At 36.8% G+C, this 13,721-nt stretch overlaps 1 protein-coding gene across 1 annotated transcript in view; it reads right to left on the bottom strand.

The window, feature by feature from the left end:
• The window catches only part of CTTNBP2 (cortactin binding protein 2), a 78,696-nt gene that overhangs the window by 60,103 nt on the left and 4,872 nt on the right, over positions 1–13,721 (bottom strand). Inside the window, 1 exon segment of the mRNA XM_050323806.1 lies at positions 5,967–6,074. Within this exon segment, the coding sequence (XP_050179763.1) occupies positions 5,967–6,074 (108 nt within the window).

Below are 13,721 nucleotides of genomic sequence, written 5' to 3'. Positions count from 1 at the left end.
TTTTCTAAAATTAGAGCATGGTTTATAAGTAGTGTTGGATGATACCACTATAGCCTTGGTAATGGATTGTCTTCTCACTGCAACTAGTTATTTAGAAAATTTCTGAAACAACCTGACCATTCCAAAACAAATGATCCTCCTAAAAAGTATTAAACCCCTTTTTTGGAAGACTTGTGTTAAACGACTGAATTTCTCATGCAATTGCATACTGATATCCCAGTAGTTCTAAAATGATTAACGAGATTGCTGGAACCTAAAAACTGGCATTCAACATACTATGCATTATCTACTTCAAAGAAACATTGTGCAAATCTAAACAGATTACTGCACAGTAATCACTATACTCTCTTAAAAGCTGTTTATCCTTACTTTTAAATCTTGCATTTTCAGACTGCGAACTTTTTAAGTAAAGCTCATATAATGGCTTATTAAACTTAAATGTGGCTATGAGATATTGTTACAGGATGCATTAATTCCTGTCTTTTGACCTACTTATTTCATTACTTTAATAGTTGTAGTTTCATTACAAAATTCAACCATTGCTCCTCAAGAACTCAGATGCCTTACTAGGGCAATTATTCTTCTATATGGATTTTCTACTTGGACATAATATAGAAACTATGATTCATTTCCAGCTCTATTGATGAACTTGCAGGCCTGTCAAAATGCTTAGATTCAGGGAGATAAAATTCAGGCAGAACTAACTTCCACAGTAGAGATCTTTCTCTTCTTATCTTTCTATAAATTTATATAATCTAACTTAAATCCTCTGAGCAGTTAAATTGACAAAGTCTGATTTTCCCTAACTCTGTATCTACAGTTGCTACACAGTGCTCAATAAAAGACAACACACATATCTGCCTCTCCTTCAACTAAGGCCCTAATAACATTATAAATTTTCTTCTTACCCAGTTGCCTGGTTTTATGATACTACCTATTTCTGAAATGACTGGCATTTTGTCAGATTTTGCAAAAACAGGGTAAAAGATTAAATAGGTGTTGGTAGAAATACAGAAGATAAGCTTTCATGCCTTAGCAAGTTATAGTAGAAATTAAATACAGTAGGGCTTTACAACATTGAAGAAACACCTACAGCCAAGTTCACCTTGCCATTCACATGTTGTCCTCCTGACTTATCCATGACATACACACAGTCTGTTGATTTGGATCTTGCTTAAGCTCAGAGAAAGATATTGCTCCACAGTAATGTCATTGATATTGTGGTTAATTTTAATTAAAAAAAAATATATCCATTGTTGGTATTGGCAGTTGTTTTAGACATTTTTTTTATTTCAATAGTGATTTTTCCCAACAATCAAAAAAAGTTTTCTAAATCCATCCAATGTGGTATATTAAAGAATCTAGTACAGTAAGAATTTGCTTTTTTTTTTGTTTACATAAATTAATGTATACCATAGAAGCAAGTATACTTTTCAATTTACCATTCAACACCTAATGAAATCTACATAGGCAAATAAAATTTTCTTTACAATAAACAGAAATCCAAACTGAATGGGGCTTTAAAATTTTAGGTGAAAAACAACCTACTCATGATTTAACTTTATGAGAGAATTACTACTAAAAGCAGCATTTAGTATTTACATTTCTATGCTTGACAGCTACCCCTATCACATCATTTCTTCCTAGGAAGATCAGTGCACTCTAAAAAAAGTCCTCTAGAGCAAGCAGCTACAACAACCACTGGATAAAAAAATAACAAAAAATGAATGCTGTATTTGAGATCACAGTTGTGGGAGGCCAGACCCGTGCTTTGATTATGTGGCCACATTACCTCCACATTAGGAATATATTATCCCCTTATTACAGGCAGACAATTTATATGGATAATTGAGACAGATGAAGGCAGCAGCTACAATTAAGTCTCCCTCCTTTTTTAACTATATGCACTCCCAATAGCAATTAATCAGCAAGTTATTTCTCATCAATGAAATAACTTTAATGATTTAAATGTTAATCTGAATCTAATTTTAATTGCAGTGCAACCATGGTCATGAAGTTACTAAAATACAGAAATTACAGCTTCAAAAAAAAGAAATAGAGTGCTAATGAAAAAGATTTACACAAAGATTTACACAAAGATCACCTCCTTTGAGGTGAATCCTGATGCCATTTTCCACAGTAAATTAACTGTTCACTTGGAGAATGAATCTGGAAATTTGACCCTAAGCATGACAAAGGTCTACTTTTCCAAGGCTGTTGGTTCTCACAGGGCTGAACTTGTCTAGCAACTTAAATTGGTCTGGTTGGTAATTACTGTAACTTTTTCAAGTGCTGAAGCAGGAATCAGTTGAGAATATTATAAATGAACAACTATATCTTGTGAAAACATGAAACTAAACAGATGTCATCTGCATATTTCTCACAAATGCAGTTTGAATTTGAAGTTTTGATTTTCTTTCAAAAGTGGTCTTCAAGGTATCAAATCTTTATATAAAATACCATGGAAACTCTGCAATCCATTATGAAAAAGACACAATAAAAAGAGTTAATTGTTATATGTGACACTGGGTTCGATTCTTTCTAATTTATCCTGTTGCATAAATTCCAGTGCCTTAATAAAAATCAACACTCTAAACTTTACTAACTAAACTTATCTTCCCTCCCCACCCCTCTGTCTGCAAGGTGACTATTTAACAAGATTTCTATCCATAATCTCAAACTGCTGGCCTTTCCAACTTTATTTTTTAAAATTTTTTTATTTACACAGAATAGGCAGAATGAACACTCCGCACCCTGAACAATACCCAGTGGACAGACTTGAAATTCCCTAGTTAAAACTTTTCAAAGCAAAGTAACAAACTGAAGCATTTCTTCTTTACTCTCACTGGACTGCACCATTTTGAAACTAAGCTTTAAATAAGCAGGAAAAAAAGTTACAAAACATCTTAAAAGTGGTAAATGGGAAGTTAGTAGGCATTTTCTCTGATGTAGACTGTGATGATATGACGTATACCAAGAAAAAAAAACCCCTTTGGCACTGTGAGAAGCATGTCCCTGTAAGACTCAGCCTGAAAAGAAATCCTACCAATGGATATTGAAGGTTGGTGTGAGGGTTTTTTTACATAACTGGCTTTCTAGACCGAGAAAAAACCCCACAAGATCTGCCTCAGATCTTCAGTAAAGCACATGATACAGAGTCACAAAATTAGTGAAGTGGTAACTAAGAGAGGTCAGTGTAAGAATTTATACAGTGGAAAAGGACAGACTAATACAGACTAGGTGCAGATTAAGAGTAGTACCGTGTGAGTAAGTCTTCAGTTACATTCACTATTATCAGTTCTTATCAGTTCTTTCATGATCAGTCAAGGCTGATTACCTTTTGTGCCAAAACTTTTCAGGAGAGGTATTTACTATAGATATATAAGTACTATTTATTGCACAATTTTTACAAATGATCCGTGAAACCCTGCAAAGCTAGTACAGATAAGGGCACACACATTTAGGAACGACTTAGTTAAACTTATGCCATTATTGAGAAAAATCTGAAATGACAGCACCACAAGAATGAAAAGAGAATGAACAGCTTTTAAGAGAAGATTAAAAGATCCAGTTCTGTAGTCTTGCAAAAAGATCAAGACCATATAAAAACTGCTTAATAAATGTATATGCCAGTGACTTTAAGCTGACAGGAAGATCACTTAAGAGGAATAGAAAACATACACATTCTCTAGTACAGGGTTGGAAATTTTCAGGCTGTGACCTGTCATAGAAATTAGGCTTTGAAACAGCCCTGAACTACTAGAAGGAATACAAAAACCCCACAACAAACCAACTCCTGCAAAAAATACTCACAAACTTATCCTAGCTTTGAAACAGACCTTCATCTCTTTTCGAAACAATAATTCAAGTCTTTTATATGAAGAGACATGCTTCAAGGATATGCAAACTATGTATGCCAATTTGTTGAAGCAAATCAAAGTACCAAATTTGTCACAATTCCAGTGGAATTCTCTTGTTATACACTTTTATAAAAAAGTGCGTAACTGTATTTGGCTATCTCGTTGCTTAGTTTGTGTGCTACTTGGAGACTCCAGCACCTAATTCTGCAGACTTGTGCCTTGTCAACTAAGAAGCCAGAAGATCCAAAAGTATTATACTACAACGTATCAGTCAACAGTTCTTTAGCCAGTATAACTTCCAAGTTTCCCAGTACTAGTGCAGGTAGCCAGGCAAGCCTTCAAAAAGATTTGAGTTACACATGGACTTTGTTTAGAAGAACTGAAAATTGACATGCAGGAAAAGAAGAAAAAAATCCCAAAAGAACCAAACAAAATCCAACCAAACAAAAAACCCTAAATCCCCTATTTTCAGCCCTTATATACCTCATGTGAAATTGAGCTACTTTTTATATTGATCTATATTAATCATCAAAACCCTCTGTGTACATACTACCCATTTCGACAGATGCATGTGAATCTCAAACAGACTTTTCCACTCCTGGGACTGCACATGTTTAATGTTTACTATCTTTAAATGTTTACCGCATTTTTCTTTTTTCCCTTTTTTTTTCCCCTCCATTTTGCTCAATTTCAATACATACATTCTTTGGTATGTGGTGTAGCAGTTTGTTCATGAATATGTACTAGAGAAAACTGCCTGAATATTCTCTCTGCATTCCTTCGAAGTTAGAAGAATTAAAAAAAAAAGATTCTGGATGTGGTGTGTACACTGTTTCCACTTCCACAAAACCTTAACTGGCAGGTAGGGAAAATAAAAAGTCCTAGTCCAGGCAAATGAGCTGTGAAATTGTAAAACAGCTAGATGAAAAGGCAGTGCATTTTAACATATGCATATAACTGAAGGCCAAACTCCAAATAACTTCAAAGTACAGTAATCCCCCCAAAAAATATTGCTTCCAGTGTCTTATTGTTAATACAAAATGAAATTGTATTTTATAAGAGAAGTTTAAACCCATAAAGTCTTCAGTTATTAATGCAAGTACATCAATGACAGCTACTTTAAAGCTCTATTTCCTACAAGAGATCTGAATCCATCATAAACCAACTTAAAACTGAATAAAAATGCACTTACAATTGTTACTGTGACATTACAAGTGAAAAATGTTCCCACACTACTTGATAATCATTACACATACTAATAAAACCCAGTATTAGATATATGTTATTACATTGAGGTTTTGCTTCACAATATCTTAAAGGGCACAATTTCCCTCTGTCCTGTGAAGTTATAAATATTTTCAAACCAGGCAAGACTCTTTTTCTCCCTAAACCTATACTTTGTTTGGCAGGTCTGTTAAATTTTATTCTGCTGCGGATTGATTTTAAAATCAATACAGTCGTAAAAAAAATCATATTTTGATTAAAATACAGTCTTGTTTGTACATTTTCAGTCAACTTTTTAATTTGCCATTCAGACTGCAACCTTCTGAAGCAGAAAACTTTCACAGGCACCTAACAGTAAAAATCCTACCAAGTCTTGTAAGTGCAGTCATATTTCACCTTTTATTAAAAAACAGAGGCAAACAAAAATGTCCACAAAACTTTTTCCCTAAGTGGATATGACCATCTGATTTTGTCCCTCCTTCCATCTCACAGAAAATGAAAGCACTGAATAGATCATACAATCAAATAGATACCATTAGAACAAATTATGAATGGACTGAATTTTCCTTTGAAGTTATTTCTTCCTTTCACAAATAACAGAGTCTAAAATATAAAAGATTTTAAACAAGAAGTAATTTTGCAGGTTTTTTACTTATTTCTTTGAAAATTTTTTGACATTTTATATGAAAATTACATAGACTTACTGAGTGGCAACAATTAAACAAGAACATATTTTGTGATTACTGAGATTTACTCAAACTACAACTTTAAAATCACAATTTATTCTTCCACTAATAATATTCTCTGTACAATAAAAGGGAAGTGGCAAAACAGAATTTAAAATAAAGCCAAAAACCAAGTCACGACAACCCAGTAACTTACCCGCAAGGCTTCAATCACAAGGTCTCGTGCTTCTAGTTCTCCTTCCATTATACTCAAAAGCATTCGCAATTCTGCCTTGCTCAGGTTATCCACATCAAACTCTCTTGTCTGTAAGAAACAAAATACTGATGAGCCCACTGACTACAACAGGTACTGCAGGTTTGAAACACAGATATATTAGCATCCATCTATAGCTGTCAAAAGTTGAGGTGTCTTTATGTGTACTATATAAGGTAAAAATTAATCGCAAATAGTCTGATTCTTTTTATGTAAAGGGAAGAAATTAAAGCCCTCCCTTATTATATTGTTTCAAACTGTACAGTTGCAAGGAATCGATCCTGCAAAGTCCTGTGAATGATAAGGGGGACAAGGTAAAGCAGCTAACTTTGTGACCTGACAGTTCCCTTATGCAGCTTCACAGAGGCTGAAACAATTCCGCAGATCTAAAATAGCATATCAGGGAGAAAGGCAAGAGAGGGGAAAGGACCTCAATCACAGTACACCTAATCCACCTGTGCAAACAGCTACAAAATCATCACCATATACTGGCTTGAATGTGAGTTTCTGAAGCACAGTTTGTGAAAAGACAAGAAATCTTCTGTGTATGCTTTATTTGCACTCCTATTTGTGTGGACGGAGGGAACAGTTCAGGTTTAAGAGGCACTGACAAATGACGATTTGTAGCAACAATACCTCAATATCTTCTCACTCCACAGTTACTGAGACTAGTGTAAGTCTGACTGCCACCCTAAGCAAGACAAGAGACTGAGTTTATACTGATGAATAAGATCGTTGAACACATGCATAAAAACCTCACAAACTGCTACAGTTCTGTAACAACGTCGATAGTAATGGTAAAGGGCATCCCATCCACTGGATACTAATGTATCTGCATTTCAAGAAGTTTTGGACAAAGCTATATATCTAATATTATACAGAAAACTCCAACTGTATTGGAATAAAGACATTTCACAGATAGCAAGCCACTTTTCAAGATGGAAATAGGTAAGCAGGGGGCACCTCTGGGACCAGCTTTATTCAACTTCTTTATCAATAATGTGAAAAAGGATAGAGAAGTGGCAGGGACAGATACTTCACGTGGGAGTTGGCACATTAATTCTTCACTTACATGAAAAGCCTCATTTTGCCACTATATAAACCCCTGGTAAACCCACATCTCAAATACTGCATAAAGTCTCCATCTACAAGTGTAGAGCTGGGTAACTAAAAGAATGCACAGAGAAGGAGTAAGTACTATATTAGGAAAGACCTCAAGGCTGGAAGTCTTGATTTTAGAAATGAGATGAGGGGAATGTTATAATATTCACAAAAACACTAAGGCAGGTAAGTTTAATACAAATCTGCTGTTCATCAATATCCACGATGCTAACACAAGTAGACACTTAATGAATTTAGAAGGGAATTACTTGCAGGGAGACAAAACAATTTTTATTCCATGTACTAGATTCAGCTGCCCAGATTGATTTTCAATATGCTATTCCCTGCAAGGGAAACATTAGAATCTTTGCTATGATGTAGATGTGTCTCCTAGAAAAGCCCTGTGACGCAAACACTCAGCTATCTTCAGTATGAAGTTACCTGTCGCCAAATTAGGTGAACAGTGTATCTGGATATACTATTTTCCCTGAGGGATGTAAAAGCTAAGCATTCAGCTACTTGGGAGCTCAACTTCAGCACAAAAAATATCTTAAAGATTATGGCAAGTAGCATTTCTAATTTCTCAAGGCAAGAGGATGGCAAGACAGTTATTCTTCCCTCAGGCTAGACAGCCATAGATAAAAAATACCCAAAAGTTATAACTGTGTTAGATTTACTGGGTTCCATTTTTACTTTGTAGTTAAAACACAGAGGTGCACAAATGGCTAGTGAGAACTGTATGCCAGAACTTCAGCTATTTACATTCAATGTACATTTGATTAAGCTCCTTCATTTAGGTGAACAACATGGATCAACAAGAGGAGCAATGATTTCATAGAATCACTGAATGGGTAAGGTTGAAAAGGACCACAGTGGATCATCTGGTCCAACCTCCCTCCTCAAGTAGGGTCATTCTAGAACTTATGGCACCAGATTGTGTCCAGACGATTCCTGAATATCTCCAATGAGGGAGATTCCACACCTTCTCTGGGCAATCTGTTCCAGTGCTCAGTCACTCACACAGTAAAGAAGTTCTTCCTCATATTCAGGTGGAACTTCCTGTCCATCAGTTTCTGCCCATTGCCTTGTATCCCATTGCTTGGCACCACCGAGAAGAGCCTGGCTCCATCCTCTTGACACCCTCCCTTCAGATACTTATATACATTGATGAGGTCCCCTCTCAGTTGTCTCTTTTCCAGGCTGAAAAGGCTCAGTTCCCTCAGCTTCTCCTCATAAGAGATGCACCAGTGCCCCTTATTCCTACTAAGCATAGCTGTTTTGAAGACAGGGCCATCCATTCTAACCAAAATTTTTACACTAAACAATAGTTATCCTCTTATTTTTGCTGCCTGGGTCAGCTATTTCTCTAATCCAAAAGATACTTCTTAGGTTCTGTGCCAATGGATCAAGAGAAACAATTGATTTCTCTGAAGGCTTTTTTCCAATATATGCTGCAGCAGCCTCTCACAGTGCTTCTCACAATTCTGTATACTGCTCACTGATGTCAGGACACACACAAAGTGAAAAGTTACTAAACTTACACAGTTCCTCATGTAATCTAGTGTCAGTTCACTATATTTTACCTCATAGGCTACAGCAGATTTCCCTCTCAACATTTCTAATTATTAAATTTAATTCAGTCATATAGTAGAACTTATCCACCCTCCCTCTTCTATGAACCACTTCATAAAATCTAATAACTCAAAGATAGGAATTGATTTATTCAATACAACTTCCTTTATAAGAGAGGAAAAAATCTCCATTTTTCAGATGCAAAACTGATGCAGAGATATTTTTTCCAAACATATAAAGCAAGTAGTATAAAACATAATATTCAGTAACAGTCTTTTAATTCAATGGTTTAATCACTACATTATCTTTCCTTTCTAAAATATGCTTGTCTGTTCTGACAAAAAAAGGCACCCAAAGTTTCTGATAGACAGGGACAAAGTTAAGAGGGGCATCCACAAAAGTACAGAACAAGAAACATGATCCTACTGTTTGCCCAAATCAGTAACTTCAGCCTGTTAGGAGGCATAAGCAGGACAGCTCTTTGCAAAAGACTGCACATCACAGGCGAAACTTCTAATTTCTGCAGTCTTTCACAAGACATAAGTGAAAACATTTTTCCATTCTTAACAAACCAGAGATGTTCTTCAACATATGTGATGCAGTGATGAGATTTTTAACTAAGCATCTGATCAAACAATTACAATAAATTTTGTTCAAGTACACACCTTGAACTAGAACATATGAAAAGACAGCAAAAACTAGCAACTAAGAGTGCTTTCTGGTAATTTATGGTTAGATATAAACAAACACAGAAATGTTTATAGAAAGACATACCAACAAGATAAGTAGCTTAGTTTTTATATTTTTAATTTTAAAAACTTGAAATAAGAACTAGCAAAACCACTGTCAATATGAACAGTTCTAGTACATCCAACTAGAAACCCACTTACCCGAGCATCCTGGCTCCAAAAGCAGCCAATAATGGATGCCTTGAAATCAGCACTCGAACAAGACAAGCCCATAATGATACTTCCCAGAAATACTCTCCTAACCTCCAGCAATTTGCAGCTCATTCACCTCCTGAGCCAGAAATTGTCATTTTGCATGTAGCAGCCCTCAGCTGACATATCTGTTGTGAGTTTGCCCCCTTGTTTTTTGAATCTCTATGTAATGGCCAGTCTTCGCGAGCGAAGATCTGGGGAAGGTCTTTCCACCTTCCAGCCTGCGCATTGGATTTTTTAGGTGAGACACAGTGTGCGCGGAACTGAGCCCACCCTTTAATCCTAAGGTTCATCTGCTGGGGCCAAGCGAGCTTGGACGGTGGCAGTGAGGTCCTCAGGACGTAGATGGGTTGCCTTTAAGGGCTGACGAGCTCCATCTGCCCGGGGAGTGGCCCTGACCGGGAATCGAACCTGGGTCTCAGCGGTGACAGCGCTGTGCCCTTAACCACTAGACCACCAGGGGCTCCCGAATCTCTATGTAACCCACAACATTCCACAGCACAACTACACATTGTATGTACAACCACCACCTTTGCTGTCAGTCTGCCAGCAGCTACTTTTGTTTGATGCCCTCTGATCTTTAAGTACAAAAAATGTAACTTATTATTACCCACACTCTCCATGCTACACACTCTACCAGACAAGTCTTCACATACATATGAAGAGCAAACAGAATTTCCTGAAACTGTCCACAGTCAACCAGAAAAGACCCATAAACAGAAAGGGTGCTTTTTAGAATGAAGACAAACACCATCATTTTTCAGGTCTTGTTTATGAATAGTCTTACGCCCACTGAAGTTTTTTTTTCATAACTGCATTTGACAAATTCTGAAATTAGAATGACCACTTTTTCCCAGTACTTTAAGGACATCTTAGACTGGTTCACTATGGATAAGCAACCTCGAATCTACTCACACACTGAAGATGCTACCACACCTTCTCCCCATGCACATCTCTGAATCAAAACTTACAGTGCAGCAATGTAACTAGACTAAAATATGTTGTTTAAAAAACCTAACATATTCTCAAGCACAGTTGTAAAAATGTCTTTAAGACATTTGAGTAGATAAAGCATATGATGAAATGAAACTATCCTCCCTCTTAAACATTCTGTGCCATCTTCTGGGAATCATGATGTCAGTCACGGTGGGCTTGCCCAAAGTTCTTATTCAGATGGAGCACTGCTTGGCCAAACCATAGAGAAAACTGCTGTTCAGATCTAGAAAAGTAATCTTCCTAACATCTTCCAGTGGAGAAATAAGTCTTAGATCTCCAGAAAATAAAGACTGTGTTAGTAGCTGATGGCTTATGTGCCATCTGGGGTTTAGCTGCAATACCTCTGGTAGAGTGCCAAGCTGTAACAATTTAACCAACAGCTTAACAACTATGTAACCAAGACAGGCATTGTATTGGTTTTATAACAGAGATACTTGAATATGTTGCCCCAGGGAGACATTTGGTATGAACAACCAAAACACAAGAGAATTTTTTCTCTGCCTCTTTCACATTTTAAAATGTCTGGTTTATTTGATTTATAAGAATAAAGTATCCTAAAAAGACTACTTCAATCCTCTATGTTTCTAAAACTCCGCATGTTATTTTTCAAGATCAGTTTTGCAAGGGGTGTATGTTGCCTGGCAGCAAGTGCACTGACAATAGAGTAAACTGCTAATTAGCTAAAACTCATTCAACTACCTGCGTGTGCACCACAAAAACAGGCCAGGTAAAATGATTACCAGTGTTGGTAAAGACTAAAAGAAGCTCTGCCATGAACCAAAAAGAATAAAAAAGCATCAATTCTGAACAAGATAAGGTCATCTCAGGACAGCAGCGAACATACTGGACATGCACTTTACCACCTCCATCGCCTTTGGAAAAGATGGAGAGAGGATGGAATTGGAAGGTCACCATGAGGCACGGGAACAGAATGGACTCCTTCCCACATGTATATAAATTTAGAAGTAGAAACAGTAGAAGTATTTATGGTTAAATTCATCACACCGCTCTCAAAAAAAAAAAAAAAAAAAAAAATTGTGAGAGATTGGCAGTGCCAATAGTTTGTTTTGCTGGCCTAGCCCAGTTGACATTACTGACAACCTCAGGAGCTAGAAGTTTTGTTCATTCTGCTATCACAGCAACTGCTAAAAACTCTGCTGCCTTTAGCAGAAGCCTGAATAATTAGTTAAAGAATAAAAGCCCCAACTTTGTACTTTCCCTAAACAGAACACAGGCAAGAAACAAGTTAGCTGTGAATTAATCACAAATGGCCATGGAAAACAAGCTCCTTCTTGCTTAGAAAGCCTTTTAAAATTGGAGATGGGTAATAACCCAGGACTTGGGAAAGAAACCTATGGAACATAATTGAGGGCTGAAGTGGAAGGACAGGAGTGGGGAGCAGAGAAGTATAAAAATGGTGTACAGGAAAACACATGGGGAAAAGCTGTCAAAAAAACATAGTCCTTTCAGAAGGAAAGGGAAAGGTACATATCTACATTTGTAGATACATATTTTATAGTGAGTTCCAATCAAGGCACATCTTCTTGAGGATTCAGAAGTAGACTTCCAAGAAAATATTCTAAAGATAAAAAAGGGGTTTGCTATCACCTTTTAGGCTACACAAAGTAAACTTCCAGTATATCAATGGCCTCACATCTGTCAGACCCATGAAACAACTGCACCAGGGAAATGCAACCATGACTCATATGTTTTACAACAGTAAGCACATCCCCCAGGTACAACTCATGTAACCAAATATAAATATGTATTTTGACTAATTATCTTTAATTGCCTATGGAGAGGTATTAGTGGGATTTGAAACATCCCAGGGACCAGAGATAACTTTTTAGGACAGGTAGATATGATACAGAACTTAGGAGAATCATCCATGGCAACTGGACTGGTAGCAGTAGGCCAGCTAAGATACCTCAGAGTATCACATATGGGCCACTAGGGGAAGCCTGCAAGATAGGACTGAGACACCTAAAGGTGGGTACCTTGAATGTACATACACAAGTGAGGTACCTAATGGTACCAGCTACGTAAGCCAGGTGCCTGATGTCTCTTTGACTGACCAGCCTAGTCAAACAGACAAAAAAAGCTATTCAGCTGCCAGCCACCAGAACTATTTGCTCATGGTTCCACTTACTGTAATAGGATATTAAACACGGTGCATACATATAGACACCTAAATTTAAATGTCTTGAACGCCATCCATACCTCCCCCTATACCTCCAAGTACCAGTTGCCTAAGTCACTTCACTCAAAAGCAGAGAAGTTCACAAACTTATTTCTAAACCAGGTTATTCCTTCTAACCACTTACTTCACCCCATCAACTATAAAAGGAAGTGGGTCTGTGGTCAAATGAATCCTAGCCCTTTTCTAATAAAGAAAACTCTGCAAACAGAGAAACTGGTAAAAGAAGTGGTTATAATATCACTCACTATTCATGAATACTTCAGGAAAGCCCACAATTTATTGCTTTGGTTGTGGAAGGCTTGTTCTTTAGTCTGAAACTAGAGTAAGAATCTGTAATCCCACACTTCATCAGAAGTTATCTGACACAAAAATACATGTCCACTTCTCACCTCATCCAAGATTAACTTAAGAAGTAAGATATGACCTTTAGGAATGTTCTTAGTAACAGAAACAAATATGAAGGCAGAGAAATATCTTCCAAGGGAAAGCAATGTTGTTGAACTTGCTCCTCAACTAACACGGAGCTTCTTGCTGAAGAGTATCATCTGTTGTTAACACTCAAGACTCATATATAATTTCACAGTCATACCTGAGGGATCATGAGGTCACTGTACATGCATTTAATTATGCCCATCCATTAGCTGAATGACTTTTATTGGATTGCTCACCACATGAAGTTACCCGCTTACTCTGCACTCCTCTTCCCAAGCACAGCTCCCTTGGTTTCTGGGTTTTTTTCAAAGGTTTTCTTTAAAAGGTATGGGGGAGGTTTTGTTTAGCTGTTTGTGGGTTTTCTTGGCTTGATCTAACAGCAAAACTTTTAACAGTTTCAACATTAACCATAAATATACTATACCTCAGAGCTGGGAAATTTATTTTGGAAACAAG

Source organism: Myiozetetes cayanensis, unplaced genomic scaffold (genome assembly GCF_022539395.1).
Source record: "Myiozetetes cayanensis isolate MyiCay16 unplaced genomic scaffold, myiCay2020 scf3, whole genome shotgun sequence".
NCBI lineage: Eukaryota > Metazoa > Chordata > Aves > Passeriformes > Tyrannidae > Myiozetetes > Myiozetetes cayanensis.
Note: the sequence above shows the minus strand (reverse complement) of the source record. Positions and strands in the feature narration are given on the sequence as shown.